General features: G+C 45.0%; 1 protein-coding gene across 3 annotated transcripts in view; it reads right to left on the bottom strand.

The window, feature by feature from the left end:
• Positions 1–15546, bottom strand: part of LOC130276524 (serine/threonine-protein kinase Nek11-like) — a 654676-nt gene that overhangs the window by 189039 nt on the left and 450091 nt on the right. For all 3 annotated transcript variants that reach the window (XM_056526012.1, XM_056526011.1, XM_056526013.1), the window contains one exon: positions 14265–14350. In XM_056526012.1, coding sequence (XP_056381987.1) covers positions 14265–14350 — 86 coding nt within the window. The remainder of the gene's footprint in view (positions 1–14264; positions 14351–15546) is intronic.

Raw genomic sequence — 15546 nt, 5'->3', positions numbered from 1 at the left:
CACCCCACTATACGGCTCAGCCGCAAGAGACCAGTGGGAGGGACCGCGCCTCCACTCTCTCCTGGCTTTTACCAGGGAGGCTAGATCTGACAACCTGGTCTCCTGTAAAAAGAAAATGTCGGCTTCAACGCAGCCGAGAAAATCAAAGGCTGCAAATCTAGCCGTATCAGATTTTATGCTGGCACAATTAATAGATGCCAGCGTCAATGGGGTGAGTGCCGCCATACAGGGTGATTGAGTTAGACGGCCTTCTATCCCTTACACCTTCTTCCTCTCCTTTCCCCCACCCCCATCTGAGTCAGAGGAAGACCCCTTACCCCTTTTAAGGCTGTGGGATAAATCCATCCCAGGATCTTTACCTTTGGAATCCAGAGTTGCCTTTCCCCTTGAGGAACCCACCTCAGGGGTGGAAGGCTCGGCGCCCCCTTGAGGCTGCACCACTTCCCGCCCCTCTTCCTCCCCCTCAAGAGGAGGAGGCGAGATAGTATCCCCGAGGGCCTCATACCGATTCGAGAGGACGATCAGAGGGTCGGAGACTGGGATGTTCCTTTTCAGGTCTGGGGCTGTAACAGAAGAGAGGAACAGAACCTCCTTACTTTTTCCCCTTTTCCTCCTCCTCTTCTTTTTACGGTCACCATTTAGTTTCTGCCCTCCCTCCTCCTCCTCATCCACTGTTTCGTATTGGGAAGAACTGGAGGAGAGGGCAATCTCACCCTCCTCTCTGCGAATTCTCCCGACCTCCTCATCCAACTCAGTCTCACCCAAAACCTCAGATTGCTGACCAACTGAGCCCGTGCCTGGAGAGGGACCCAGAGCTACCCCTGGCACCTGGGAAATCTCCTGGACCCTCTCCAACCTGCGCTTCTCCTCTCGCCTCAGCTTAGAGGGGGTCTTGTGCTTCTCCCTCACTGGTTTTGGTGCCCCTTCTCCATGGCTGGTCCCCTCCCCCACTGAGGCAACCGACAGGCTCTCCCCAGCAGGAGTGGTCGCAGCATAGGAAAAGGAGCGCGGACACCGGCTGAAAGGGTGACCTAAGTCACCACACAAGTTACACCTAATCTGCCCACAGGTGGCTGCCAGGTGACCCACCCCACAGCAGAGGGCGCATATCTGCTGAGTGCAGTTTGCACTAAAATGGTTGGGGTCACCACACCTGTGACACAGCTTCGGCTGCCCTTGGTAGAAGACCTGAATCCTGTCGCGTCCAAGGAAGGTGGCCGAAGGGATGTGGGTGACTGTGTTCCCTGAACGCCTGAGACGGACGGAAAACGTCCAGGCCCCAGACCAGATCCCGTGTTCATCAAAATTCTTTCGGGGGACGTCCGTCACCTCCCCGTACCTGCCCAGCCAGGTCATGATATCGTAGCATGAAAGTGACTCATTACGGGTTAATACGGTCACCTTCTTCAGCATGCTTTGGCGGGATACCGCTTTTACAGCAAAATCACGCCATCCGGGCTCGTTCTTCATCAGCTCATAATTAGACCAGAAAAGATCAAGTCCCTCTGGCCTAACAAAGCTGACGTCAAACTCGGAGGAGCCGAAGGGGTGAATCAGGGCAAAGATGTCCCTAGCCCTGAAACCCATCTGGAGCAGAAGCTCCACCACCTTGCCCCTTTGTGGGCACGCATCATTGCCAGTCCACACCAAACGGGCCACATTCCTGCGGCCAGCCTCCTGCCCGGGTGTATGGAGGGACCATACGATCTCCCCATCTTTTTCTCGGAACGCTCCAAGACCATGTCTCTCCACCCAAAAAGACAGGTCCACCTCCTTTCCCTCTACCTGGAGCGTCCTCTCTCCTCTCCTAAGCGCCTCCAGGAGGCGCCGCTGCAAGTGACCATTTCCAGATTCCAAAGGTAAAGAACTCCCTGAACCTCCCGAACCCCCAGCCGCCACACTTGCATAACTCCTGGCGACTGGGGGGGCAGCCGGACCAGACCCCGACACACCAGAGCCACCAGCACTTACACCACAATCATTCCTCCCATCCATGACACTCCTCCTATTCATACCACTACCATTCCTCTCATCCACAGCACTACCACTCCTCCCATTCACAGCACTACCACTCCTCTCATCCACAGAACTTCCACTCCTCCCATTCACAGCACTACCACTCCTCTCATTCACACCACTACTCCTCTCATCCACAGCACTTCCACTCCTCCCATTCACAGCACTACCTCTCCTCCCATTCACACCACTACTCCTCTCATCCACAGAACTTCCACTCCTCCCATTCACAGCACTACCACTCCTCTCATTCACACCACTACTCCTCTCATCCACAGTACTTCCACTCCTCCCATTCACAGCACTACCACTCCTCCCATTCACACCACTACTCCTCTCATCCACAGAACTTCCACTCCTCCCATTCACAGTACTACCACTCCTCTCATTCACACCACTACTCCTCTCATCCACAGCACTTCCACTCCTCCCATTCACAGCACTACCACTCCTCCCATTCACACCACTACTCCTCTCATCCACAGAACTTCCACTCCTCCCATTCACAGTACTACCACTCCTCTCATCCACACAGGTATTACTAAACCCTTTCAGTGCAGTAACTTTTTCACTCTTACTTTTGGCTGAGCTGGCCGGGATAGACTGTAATGTTGCTGGTGCCGATGTCACTAACTCTGCCTCTGGCATCACATCTCTGCCGCTGATGTCACTAGTTCCATCTCCTGACGTCACTTCCATGAGCAGGGCCGCCCCTCCTCCTTCACCATGTGACGTGTAGGAAATCCCCTCCCTCACAGGGGAAGTTTCCATTATGTCAGCACTTGCACTGAACGACCGCATGGACTGTCCAGCTGATGCCCGGACACTCCCCCCCCTCACAGGGGAGTGCCCTGCAGCACCAGCAATGCCCAGGGGACCGCCCCCCACTTCAAGCCTGTCCTGCCCTTCCCTACCGACAGGACAGGAGGGCTTCTCAGCATCTCCCTCCGCCATCTTGGATTTCACACTGTACCCCCCGTGCTGGCCCCGCTCCACCTCAGAAGTGGGGTCTTGCAGAGTGGGGGGCCCAGCAGCCTGTACCAACTTCTCAGCCGGCCCAGACTGCTGGAAAGGACTAAATACAAAACGGGTGACTTCTCCCACTTTCCTCTTCTTTTTGCTCCTCTGCCCTTTCTTCTTCCCTCCTTCAGGGCCCAGATCATCACCAAAAGAAAAGTTCTGGAAATGAGTGGGGGATTCCTGCAGGATGATGGCCCGGAGCACCCCGCCATCACTGTCCTCCTCGCTCTCATCAGCAGATGACACAGGTAAGGCCACCATTTGAGCAGCAGCAAGGTGGTCTTCACTGAGGGGGGGGCTAGGGGTGACACAGACAGCAGGGGCCCCACCATCCAGCACCACACTCTCCACCCTCCCCTCAGCCTCTCCGACAATCTCTGACTGTTCCACCTCCTCCTCCTCACCGCCACTACTCTCCCCATCATCCACCACCTCCTTACCTGGGGATTTCATGGCGGTGAATCTGTCCTTGTTTAGCAATTTTTCACGGAAAAGTCCACTGCCTTCCAAAAGGACCTTTCTCCTTTCTTCCAACGCCTTAATCTCTGTTTTCCGGGCTTGTATTCTCACCCTCAGCTCGGGTCGTTTTTTCTTGGGACCCCTGTCAGCCAGGTTTTGGGCCAGGCGCAAATCCTCCCTGGCTGCCTTTAGTTCTTTCCCACAGCGGTCGTACTCTGTAAACCGAGCCGTCATCCTGGAGCAATATATTTCCGCGGACTCTTTCGGGTCTCGGTTGCCCCACATCTCAACATTCTGCAGGCTTTTCTTGGCCTTCCTGCCACTAGTGGCCTTTCCACTACTCGCCGTTGCCTGGGGAGCAGGGACCACATTACTGCGGTCCCTGCTAGATTTTCTCACACAGGCCGGAAGACTGGCTGTAGTTGGCTTCTCTCCACCCCCCGCCAGCCTGGAACGGGAAGTGGAGCCCCGAGATTCCCGGGGCTCCATGCAGGGAGGCTCTCCCCAGGAGTCTGCCACCCTCCTGGGAAAAGCTGTTAGAACACCTGCCTCTGTAGTCTGCTTGGAAGTCCTGGAGAGCTCAAACAGGGACACACCCGCACGCTTCTCACACTGAACTGGTGTGTTTCACAGGAAGTGCTCTCTGCTGACACCTCTGTCCATGTCAGGAACTGTCCAGAGTAGGATAGGTTTGCAATGGACATTCGCTCCTGCTCTGGACAGTTCCTAAAATGGACAGAGGTGTCAGCAAAGAGCACTGTGGTCAGACAGAAAGGAAATTCAAAAAGAAAAGAACTTCCTGTGGATCATACAGCAGCTGATAAGTACTGGAATGATTAAGATTTTTTTAATAGAGGTAATTTACAAATCTGTATAACTTTCTGGCACCAGTTGATTTAAAAAATTTTTTTTCCAGCCGAGTACCCCTTTAAACTCAGATAGAAATGCTATATGTTTGATCAAAGGCAGAATAGGCATCTAAGGCCAAGATACGTGTATTTTATGGGTTTATGCTTAACACTGTGAATGCATATTTAAGCTAAAATACAGGTCAGCCCATTGCTTTGCTAAGCTTACTTTATATTGTAATGTGATAGCTTTTATAGGCTTGTTCTGCAGTGATACTGCCTGGGTTTCTAGTGCACTGGACAATGCAGCTGACAGGTTACTGTCTGAGATCAGCCTAATGCTCAATGCTTTGCTTTCTATTTATGTGTGACAACTTGCTTTCTATTTATGTGTGACAACTTTCTGGGATCAATAGTTACTGTGCCGTTCCAGTGCTCTCTCAGTTTGTTCTCTAACATTATGGGCTCAATGCTGTGCATAGGGTTTTATCAGCCTCTTCAACCCACACGTTTGCTGTATCATGATTGGCCTGGGAGCTGTATGTCACATAATAGTTACATAGTTACATAGTTAGTACGGTCGAAAAAAGACATATGTCCATCAAGTTCAACCAGGGAATTAAGGGGTAGGGGTGTGGCGCGATATTGGGGAAGGGATGAGATTTTATATTTCTTCATAAGCATTAATCTTATTTTGTTCCAGGAATGTATCTAATCCTGTTTTAAAGCTGTTAATTGTTCCTGCTGTGACCAGTTCCTGAGGTAGACTGTTCCATAAGTTCACAGTTCTCATGGTAAAGAAGGCGTGTCGCCCCTTGAGACTAAACTTTTTCTTCTCCAGACGGAGGGAGTGCCCCCTCGTCCTTTGGGGGGGTTTAACCTGGAACAGTTTTTCTCCATATTTTTTGTATGGGCCATTAATATACTTATATACGTTTATCATATCCCCCCTTAAACGTCTCTTCTCAAGACTAAACAATTGTAACTCCTTTAATCGCTCCTCATAGCTAAGATGTTCCATTCCCCATATTAGTTTAGTCGCGCGTCTCTGCACCCTTTCCAACTCCGCAGTGTCCCTTTTATGGACAGGTGCCCAAAACTGAACAGCATATTCCAGGTAAGGCCGTACCAATGATTTATAAAGGGGGAGTATTATGTCCCTGTCCCTTGAGTCCATAATGTAAGCAATGATTGGCTAACCTGGGCTCATATGATCTTGCTGCTAGCTGCATGGTGTGCTGGGCTACCCTTATGTTATCTCAGTGTTCCCAGTACTTCCACAATTCATTCAGATACTAAAACGCCATACCTTTTGCTTTTATACTGCCGAGTCTAGCAAAGTTTGAATACTCAGTAAGCCATTTTCACCCCAATGTTCTGAGCAAGACCGGGTTCACTGGGCTCAGCTTGCTCATCTCTATTGCTTACTATGTTCAGTTCAAGATGATCCTTTGGACACCAGACACACGTTATATAGTTTTGTATCTTGGGCCAAGTGGTTAATGTTAGGTGAGGGTTTTTATAACGTGCTGTTATTAGCCATGCTTATGACTGTGTTGTTCTTTAGAATGTAATATTTCTGGGCTCCTGTAATTCTGCGGTCAGGAATAATGTGTGTATCTTGGGGACAATAATTCTGTGATATTTTCTGGGAACCTATGTGCTTGATATCAGAAATTGCTGAAAGGCAGACAGTATAAATGCTGCAGCTAAGGTCAGATTATAAAAATGTCTTGGCTGTTTGCTAACCTCTCTTAGCCTCTCCAGTAGAACAAGCAGGCACATAAGCTTGTTATGGATTTATGAGAACAGGATTTAAGAACTTTGATCATGTGTGTAATGCAATGCTAGACGTGTCTACTGTAAAATAGGTCATTGTAATTGGGATGGACAAGGTCATGTGGCCTTTGTGAATTCCTCAACGTATGGGGCCCTTGTGAAAGCCTGTCCTTTGTATAAGTACTTCTTGCTGTGTTCCTTCACTATTGGGGAGAGAAGTGCCAGACTCTGAATTGGTAGAAGTAGGAGGTCGATAGCAAATGGACGAGGCCTATCTCCCCCTGTGCTTCTAATTGATTCCTGCATGCTCCCCCAAGGGCCCAGAGACCATTCAACAGAGACTCAGCTCAGCTTTCCGTCTCCACAGCAAACCACAGCATCAATTAAAGATCAGTAGCAAGCTATTTAGCTTAACCCTTCCCGTGCCAGTCAAAGGATAAAACATTCACTCACTTACATGCAAACAAGAAACAATGCAGATTTCACATACTACAAAGTTAGCAAAATGTAAGTAGTCACCAATTGCAACACTGTAGACTTGACCTTCTTTCTAACCAGATTGTGGTAGTAGATGGGATGTCATATATAGTCAACCAAAATATGTCAGAGATATGATTGATGGGTTGCATTAAAAGTCATCATATGCACTTTCCATGTACCTGCTAAGGGGCCCATGGAGAGAAATCTGAACTCTAGGTAACCCTATCCACTTTATTACTGTCGAGAATTCTTTTGTCTTTAAAGTGTACCTGTCACCACACTAAACTTTTAATATATTGTTCCTTATGAGACACTTTGCTATTTACTTGATGTTAAAATTCTCAGCCTTTTATATGTTTTAAATGTATTTAAATAAAACAGGCACTAGGTGGCTCTGTTCTGTTCACTGCGCAAGTCAAACAGTTAGTTTGGTTTCCTCCCGGCCAGACAGGAGACCAAACTCAGGAACTAATCACCAGCCTTGATTGTAGCAGGTAATTCTCATACACCTTCAGGATTTTCCACTATTTTATTTTTGCCTCAGTTACACATTTTCTGGTTGCTGTCATATTCTGTATTCGCCTAAGACCACATTATTGCTATAAAATGTCGAGATCTAGCTGAAAGTGCATAGGCCACAGTGGGAAACAATGTTCCTATGGGGTGACACTACATGACACGGTATGACAATAAGCCTAAAAGTTCATGCCTGGCACTGCTATTATGAGCCTCGATATCGTAAGCTTCAAGCACTATAAAGTTCAACATATTAAACTAAATGACCTGTGGCCAACCCCCTAAAAATTAGATTAAATGATCATTAATAGCTTAAAGGGGGTACTCCGCCCCTAGACATCTTATCTCCTATCCAAATCATAGGGGATAAGATGTCAGATCGTGGGGGTCCCGCTGCTGGGGACCCCTGGGATCGCCGCTGCGGCACCGCGCTATCATTACTGCACAGAGCAAGTTCGCTCTGCGCGTAATGACGGGTGATACAGGGGACGGAGCAGCGTGACATCATGGCTACGCCCCTCGTGACATCACGGCCTGCCGTCTTCATGCAAGTCTATGGCAGGGGGCGTGACGACCGCCACGCCCCCTCCCATAGACTTGTATTGAGGGGCCGGGCCGTGATGTCACGAGGGGCGAAGTTGTGACGTAACGATGCTTCGGCCCCTGTATTGCCTGTCATTAAGCGTAGATCGAACTCGCTCTGTGCAGTAATGATAGTGCGGTGCCGCTGCGGCGATCCCGGGGGTCCCCAGCATTGGGACCCCGGTGATCTGACACCTAAATCTAGGGACTGAGTACCCCTTTAAGGTGTCCTGATAAGTACATTTTTTACAGTTTTTCAATACTTCCTTTCATTCCAGAGGTTTGTAGGTTTATAGTTTGTCTGACAAGTCATGGAATCAGTCAGATGGGCATTAACCTAATTTTAATGATAGGAGTTATCAGGTGATGGGCAGGGTTAGACAATCAAGGTGTATGTATTAGGCATACATGCCCCTCAATGTAAAACATCCCCCTGACTGTATAATCCCACCCATCATCAGATCCCATTATTCACTACAAGTCTCTTTAAATTTTGGGGGTGTTGGGCCACAGAGAGACACTTAAACAAGTTCTTGTTTTCTGATCTATCTCCTATTTTCTGATTGTAATTTTTTTTATTTATTTTTTTGCACATAATTATGGGGATGCCATTTGGAGATATGCTTTACAGCAGGGGTATGGACAAAGGCAACTGGATAACCCTCAATGACTTCTTTGGATACATTTTCTAAGCATGCTCTGTTACCTTTGTAGAAGTCATTGTGTAGGGAGGGGGAGGAGGGCAGCTGTCACAGTCATGTATTGTAAATGGCCAGATTATGTGCTAGTGTCATCTTTTACTTTTATTTCTGCTTGTGACAATATTAAGGAGATAATGATAAGTTATTTCTAAAGAACAGTTAGGTGTCAGCTAAATATTACGCACAGTGGCCAGACAAATATACATAGTTAAATGGAAATTTAGAAAAAAAAAACATTACCAACAATTCTTATAAAAATATAAAATTAATGTAAAACAACAGGGCATTTCCTCTTGATCTTTAAGTGTGTCTTTCCACCTCAAAGAGTAGAAGATAGTGGATCATTATACCACTGTAATATATTCTTTTAAGCGATTTGATTAATTTACATTTTTATACTTTGTTCCTGTTTACTTACTTTCTCTAAATTAATCTGACTATAGAGGAAGATACCATCATTTAAAGAATATCTCACATAAGCCTTCAATGCTTACTGTAAGGATTTCCGAATACCGTGCTCATATAATAGGAATCCTATATTTTAGTTATCGGAACAACCACTTAGAGCAGTGATTGTTTACTTATCTCAGCATTTTCACTGCCCACACGAGAAGTTGAGAGTTTCTGCCTGCAGAGGAATATATGTATAACAACAAATATAGCCAATAGATTTAAGCTCTGTTGGCCAGAAATGATTATTAAGTTACTGTTGGTGCCCATCCACATAATATATACATCCATGTTTCATTGCATCAGAATGATTAATTGTTTAGAGGGGTTTTCTAACATAAAAATTCAGCCTGCTACCGGTATAAAAATAACAAACTTTATTTACCTCACTGAATCCAGTTCTGCCCTGATGCCTCTCCCTGATCTATTGATGAAGTTCTAAACATACACCAAGACCAGTGATTGGCTGCAGTGCATTCAGAACATCATCAGGAGATGTCACTTTGTGAAACACTTTTATTTATGGTGTATAGCTTAGGGAAACTGTGATTTATATTGTATATTGCTTTGTGTGATTGTAATTTATTGTATGACCTGTAATGATGACTGAATGACAAATAAAGCTCTTTCAATACCTTTATTTATGCACTTTTTTTTATTAATTTTTTTAGGTATGTGCTCTCAAATCACCCAAGTACAAGTAAAGAGTGCAAGTGTTCACACAAAAAAACATGCAATTTATGTTAGGGGTGAATGTAAATGTTAGTTGATATATATAAATATATATATATATAAATATATATATATATATATATATATATATATATATATATATACACACACACACACACTGCTCAAAAAAATTAAGGTAACGCTTAAACAACACAATGTAACCCCAAGTCAATCACACTTCTGTGAAATCACACTGTCCACTCAGGAAGCAACACTGATGTACACTCAATTTCACATGCTGTGAAGGTTTGCTGTGTCTGTCAGCATAGTGTCCAGAGCATGGACGCGCTACCAGGAGACTGGCCAGTACATCAGGAGACGTGGAGGAGGCCATAGGAGGGCAACAACCCAGCAAGAGGACCACTACCTCGGCCTTTGTGCAAGGAGGAGCGCTGCCAGAGCCCTGCAAAATGACCTCCAGCAGGCCACAAATGTGCATGTGTCCAAACCGTCAGAAACAGACTCCGTGAGGGTGATATGAGGGCCCGACATCCACAGGTGGGGGTTGTGCTTACAGCCCAACACCATGCAGGATGTTTGGCATTTGCTAGGGAACACCAAGATTGGCACATTCACCCCTGGTGCCCTGTGCTCTTCATAGATGAAAGCAGGTTTACACTGAGAACATGTGACAGACGTGACAGAGTCTGGAGATGCCGTGGGGAACGTTCTGCTGCCTGCAACATCCTCCAGCATGACCGGTTTGGCAGTGGGTCAGTAATGGTGTGGGATGGCATTTCTTTGTGGGGACCGCACAGCCCTCCATGTGCTTGCCAGAGGTAGCCTGGCTGTCATTAGGTACCAAGATGAGATCCTCAGACCTCTTGTGAGACCATATGCAGGTGCGGTTGTCCCTGGGTTCCTCCTAATGCAAGGCAATGCTAGACCTCATGTGGCTGGAGTGTGTCAGCAGTTCCTGCAAGAAGAAAACATTGATGCTGTGGACTGGCCCGCCTGTTCCCCAGACGTGAATCCGATTGAGCACATCTGGGACATCATGTCCTGCTCCATCCACCAACGCCATGTTGCACCACAGACTGTCCAGGAGTTGGCGGATGCTTAAGTCCAGGTCTGGGAGGACATCCCTCAGGAGACCATCTGCCACCTCCTCAGGAGCATGCCCAGTAATTGTAGGGAGGTCATACGGGCACGTGGAGGTCACACACACTACTGAGCCTCAGTTTGACTTGTTTTAAGGACATTACATCAAAGTTGGATCAGCCTGTAGTGTGGTTTTCCCCTTTGATTTTGAGAGTGACTCCATATCTAGACCTCCATAGGTTGATAACTTTGATTTCCATTGATAATTTTTGTGTGATTTTGTTGTGAGCACATTCAACTATGTAAAGACAAAAGTATTTCATATGATTAGTTCATTCATTCAGATCTAGGATGTGTTACCTTTATTTTTTTTTATTTTTTGAGCAGTGTATATATACAGTACAGACCAAAAGTCTGGACATACCTTCTTATTTCAGAGTTTTCTTTATTTTCTTTAGTATGAAAATTGATGATTCACACTGAAGGCATTAAAACTATGAATTAACACATGTGGAATTATATACATAACAAAGTGTGAAACAACTGAAAATATGTCATATTCTAGGTTCTTCAAAGTAGCCACCTTTTGTTTTGATTACTGCTTTGAACACTTTTAGCATTCTCTTGTTGAGATTCAAGAGGTAGTCACCTGAAAAGGTTTTCACTTCACAGGTGTGCTGGTGTGGAAGAGGAGGTGTGATGGCGTGGGGGTGCTTTGCTGGTGACACTGTTGGGGATTTATTAAAAATTGAAGGCATACTGAACCAGCATGGCTACCACAGCATCTTGCAGTGGCATGCTATTCCATCCAGTTTGCGTTTAGTTGGACCATCATTTATTTTTCAACAGGACAATGACCCCAAACACACCTCCAGGCTGTGTAAGGGCTATTTGACCAAGAAGGAGAGTGATGGGGTGCTGCGCCAGATGACCTGGCCTACACAGTCACCGGACCTGAACCCAATAGAGATGGTTTGGGGTGAGCTGGACCATAGAGCGAAGGCAAAGGGGCCAACAAGTGCTAAGCATCTCTGGGAACTCCTTCAAGACTGTTGGAAGATCATTTCAGGTGACTACCTCTTGAAGCTCATCAAGAGAATGCCAAGAGTTTGCAAAGCAGTAATCAAAGCAAAAGGTGGCAAGAACCTAGAATATGACATATTTTCACACTTTTTTGTTATGTATATAATTCCACATGTGTTAATTCATAGTTTTGATGCCTTCAGTGTGAATTTACAATTTTCATAGTCATGAAAATAAAGAAAACTCTAAATGAGAAGGTGTATCCAAAGTTTTGGTCTGTACTGTGTATATATATATATATATTTGTTTTTGTAGGATAAACTGTCATTTCCATTGCTACCAATTGGAGAACAATTTAACACATGAATACTTTTTATTTTATTTTGGGGGAGGGGGATTATATAAGATAGTAATTCAGTCTTTTTATGATTATTTATTATTATTGTTAGCAATAATTGTAATAACTTGAATTTATCTGCCACCTTTCTCCCAGTAGGATTCAAAATGCTTTTTAGCACATACACTTGGAATTAACCGAATTGACTGGTGAATAAGGGAAGATTTACACAGAGTAATTGCAGAGGAATTCTCACAGAAAAATTCTGCAGCGGAATTTCCATTTTTTTTTTTTGCACAAAATTTGCAGATTTTCCACACGGAATATAGGATGAAACTGTTTTTTTTTTTTTTGTTGGACTATAACCACTAATTAGAATTTCCGTTTTTTTTTGCACGGAATTTCCGCACTAATTCTGCACAAATTCCACATAAGTTCTGCACAGATTCTGCACAAAAACTATTTCGAGTGGAAAAAAATTTACCATTGACTTCAATGGACTTCTGCTGGCGTATTCCGCAAGATGAATGAACATGATCTTTCTTCTAGCAGAATGGAATTCTGCGGCGGAATTCCGCGACCAGAATTTATGCAGTGTGAACAGTGCAGAGTACAATACATTGAAGTCAATGGAAAAAACAGATATTAATTATTTCTAAGCGGAGAATTCAAGAGGAATTACTTCAGTAAAGTCCTCCTGAATTTCTCAGTGTGAATGCACCCTACAATAATTGTTATCATTATTCAATTTAACAGTTCCCATTTATGGACAGCATAAGGATGAACGGCTGGGTAAGCCCTGCCGGGGTTTTGACCTTTGACCCTGAGGTTTAAATGGGGAAAGCCACATCGCCAGGATTAGAGATTACTACATGGGATACACAAGCATATAAGGCTTGTTTCACACTGGCAAATTACTCCGTTTAGCAAGTTCCGTCGCTAGTTCCGTCCTAAAATCAGCTGTCACCAGAAGTAACCAAATCCTATACGTCCGTTAGAATATCCCATTATAGTCTATGGGATTTTTCTAATATCTGTTTTAATCCATTATAGTCCGTTATTGATAACGGCCGTTATTTTGTGACGGAAGATAGTACCGAAGAAAATAGTTCAGGAACTATTTTATTCTGTACTATCTTCTGTCACAAAATAACGCCCGTTATCAATAACAGACTATAATGGATTAAAACGGATATTAGAAAAATCCCTTAGACTATAATGGGATTTTCTAACGGACGTATAGGATTTGGTTACTTCTGGTGACAGCTGATTTTAGGACGGAACTAGCGACCGAACTTGCTAAACGGAGTAATTTGCTAGTGTGAAACAAGCCTAACACAGAGTAGGAGATGTCTCAAGCCTTTACTAGGAAAAAAAGGCAAGTGATGGTGCAGGGGCAGTCTGATAATTGCAGTGATTTTTGTAGAAGTGTGCACATCTTGCATGGTGGCTGATTTTTAAGACCCCCGAGGTGTAAACCAGCCTTGATACATCTTTCCCAGAAAGTTCTAAAAGCCCATCAACTCACTTTGAGAAGAGAGTAAATGGCCCTGAAGCAGCATCAATTCTGCAGATCAACCACATTCTCAAATTGCCCAAAATACACTGGTCCCCCTCAAAGCAGGATCCTGCCTCCCACTCTTTTTGTGTTTATGCATTTCAGTGTAGCAGCCCCATGCTGGATCCTGGTGTAATATATGATATGGTATATTAGTAGTAAGTAGACAATGCCAGGACCTGTTGTTCTGAAGTCAGAGAGGAATCTGTTGCTGAGATTTTGCTGTTTGTGTTGATTTGTTTTCCATATCTATATTTCTTTTACTTGGCCCATCACTATTTAGCCTCCTAAAAATATTTCTGCCAAGCTCTTTTTCTTTTTTTCTTGTGATTTTGCACAGAGCTCTGGCATAGGTTTGCCATGTAGAGCTCTGTCAGAAGTAGATTAATTCACTGCACTCCCACAGAGCACCCAGTACTAGTCAGGTGGTGGAGACACTGCACCCTAGTGAGCTGATAACTACTAGACACTATAGGGCAAATACACTGTGAATATAAAACCTCCAACTGTGGGTGATAACAGTTATAATAAGCAAACATATTTAAATTCATAACAAGTAGGTAAAAACAGTCTATGAATAACCTAATTAAAAGTTAGGTTGTGTAAATGCTGTTGTGCCTAACCTATATGTCAGGTAGATGCCAGACAATTATCTTATGTCTGGTTTCTGGGATATAACATTTGTTCATATTGATTTATACCAGTACAACATCTGTACATACATGGCAGCCGTGATCCTGGAAACATCTTCATCCACTGAGTCTTTTCGATCTTGATAGACCACCTCCTGCAGCCATTCTGAGAGAACCTGTGATTAACAAGAGCAGAGACCATGGAACCAGTGAACATTTACAAAGACCCATAGAACTGCAGTCAACTGGCTTATGCAAAATTCCCATGTTAAACAATGGACATAAGACATACGGCATTAACAGTATAAGCCATTCTAGTGGACACTGCCGTCTCCATAGATGGCAATGCAGTCCAGGATGAATTCAGCTCAAGAATGAAAATGTTCATTCTTTGTGAGGATGTATTTTCTGGAATTCCACTGCGGCAATCCTATAGTCTGAAAAGAGCAACAGAATTCCATTGAAGACAAAGGGACTCTGCTGTATCCAGCGGAATGTTTGCAGTGTGGACAAGGCCTTAAAGAGTGCAAGTCTAAGTACATCTGTGAATTTAGATAACACTCTTAAACCGCACACCCAATGAAGTAGGAGTTAGTGTCCCCATACTGGTCCTACCTTTGTATGGCTGTGGCCCATGCTCCCTCATCTTAAAGAGGGTGCCACAGCAACCTTAAGAGACGTGAGAAGTGGCATCAGTGGGCGTTACAATTCCAGGCAGATTTGCTTCCTGTGACAGCTGTATAGGGGGTGTCGGGGTTATATGGATGGAGTCACAGGGACCAGTACAGAGCAGGGCAGGTGAGATCTACAGGGAGAATCCCCATTATTACTGGCTACAGCGCTACTTCATGCCATTGTCTGTATAACCGGGCAGTAATAGTGTATGTCGCCTGTTCTCTCTCCTGCAGTGTGGGCAGATTTTGACTCACATTTTCATTCAGGCTCCACTTAGGAGCAACACAACACCATGCCAGCTCATCATGACATTGTTCTTCATCAACCCGCTCTGGGTGAGGAAGTTCAACCAGTTGTGGTCTGTGGTGTCTGAGAGGATGAGCAAAGCTCAACAGAGTGAGGGCTACTGCAGAAAGGGCAGGACGAAGATGGTACTGCTGCTCGACTACTACAAGAGGCAGAACTTCAGTTTTCTGTGCAGATGACACCTCTCACTGTTACAGTCATCATAGCTAATGCCATCACTACTACTCCCATTCCTGCTGCTCTCATCACTCCCATCACTGCTACTTCCATTACTACTACTCCCATCACTGCTACTGTCATTACTGCTACTTTTATCACTCCCCCAGAATTTCCTCTATTATGCATTTGCTATATTTATACAAAGTCGATTTCACTGATGGTGAATTGTGAA

Source organism: Hyla sarda, chromosome 6, assembly GCF_029499605.1.
Source record: "Hyla sarda isolate aHylSar1 chromosome 6, aHylSar1.hap1, whole genome shotgun sequence".
NCBI lineage: Eukaryota > Metazoa > Chordata > Amphibia > Anura > Hylidae > Hyla > Hyla sarda.
The sequence above is the reverse complement of the archived record's forward strand: the minus strand, read 5'-3'. Positions and strand labels throughout refer to the sequence as shown.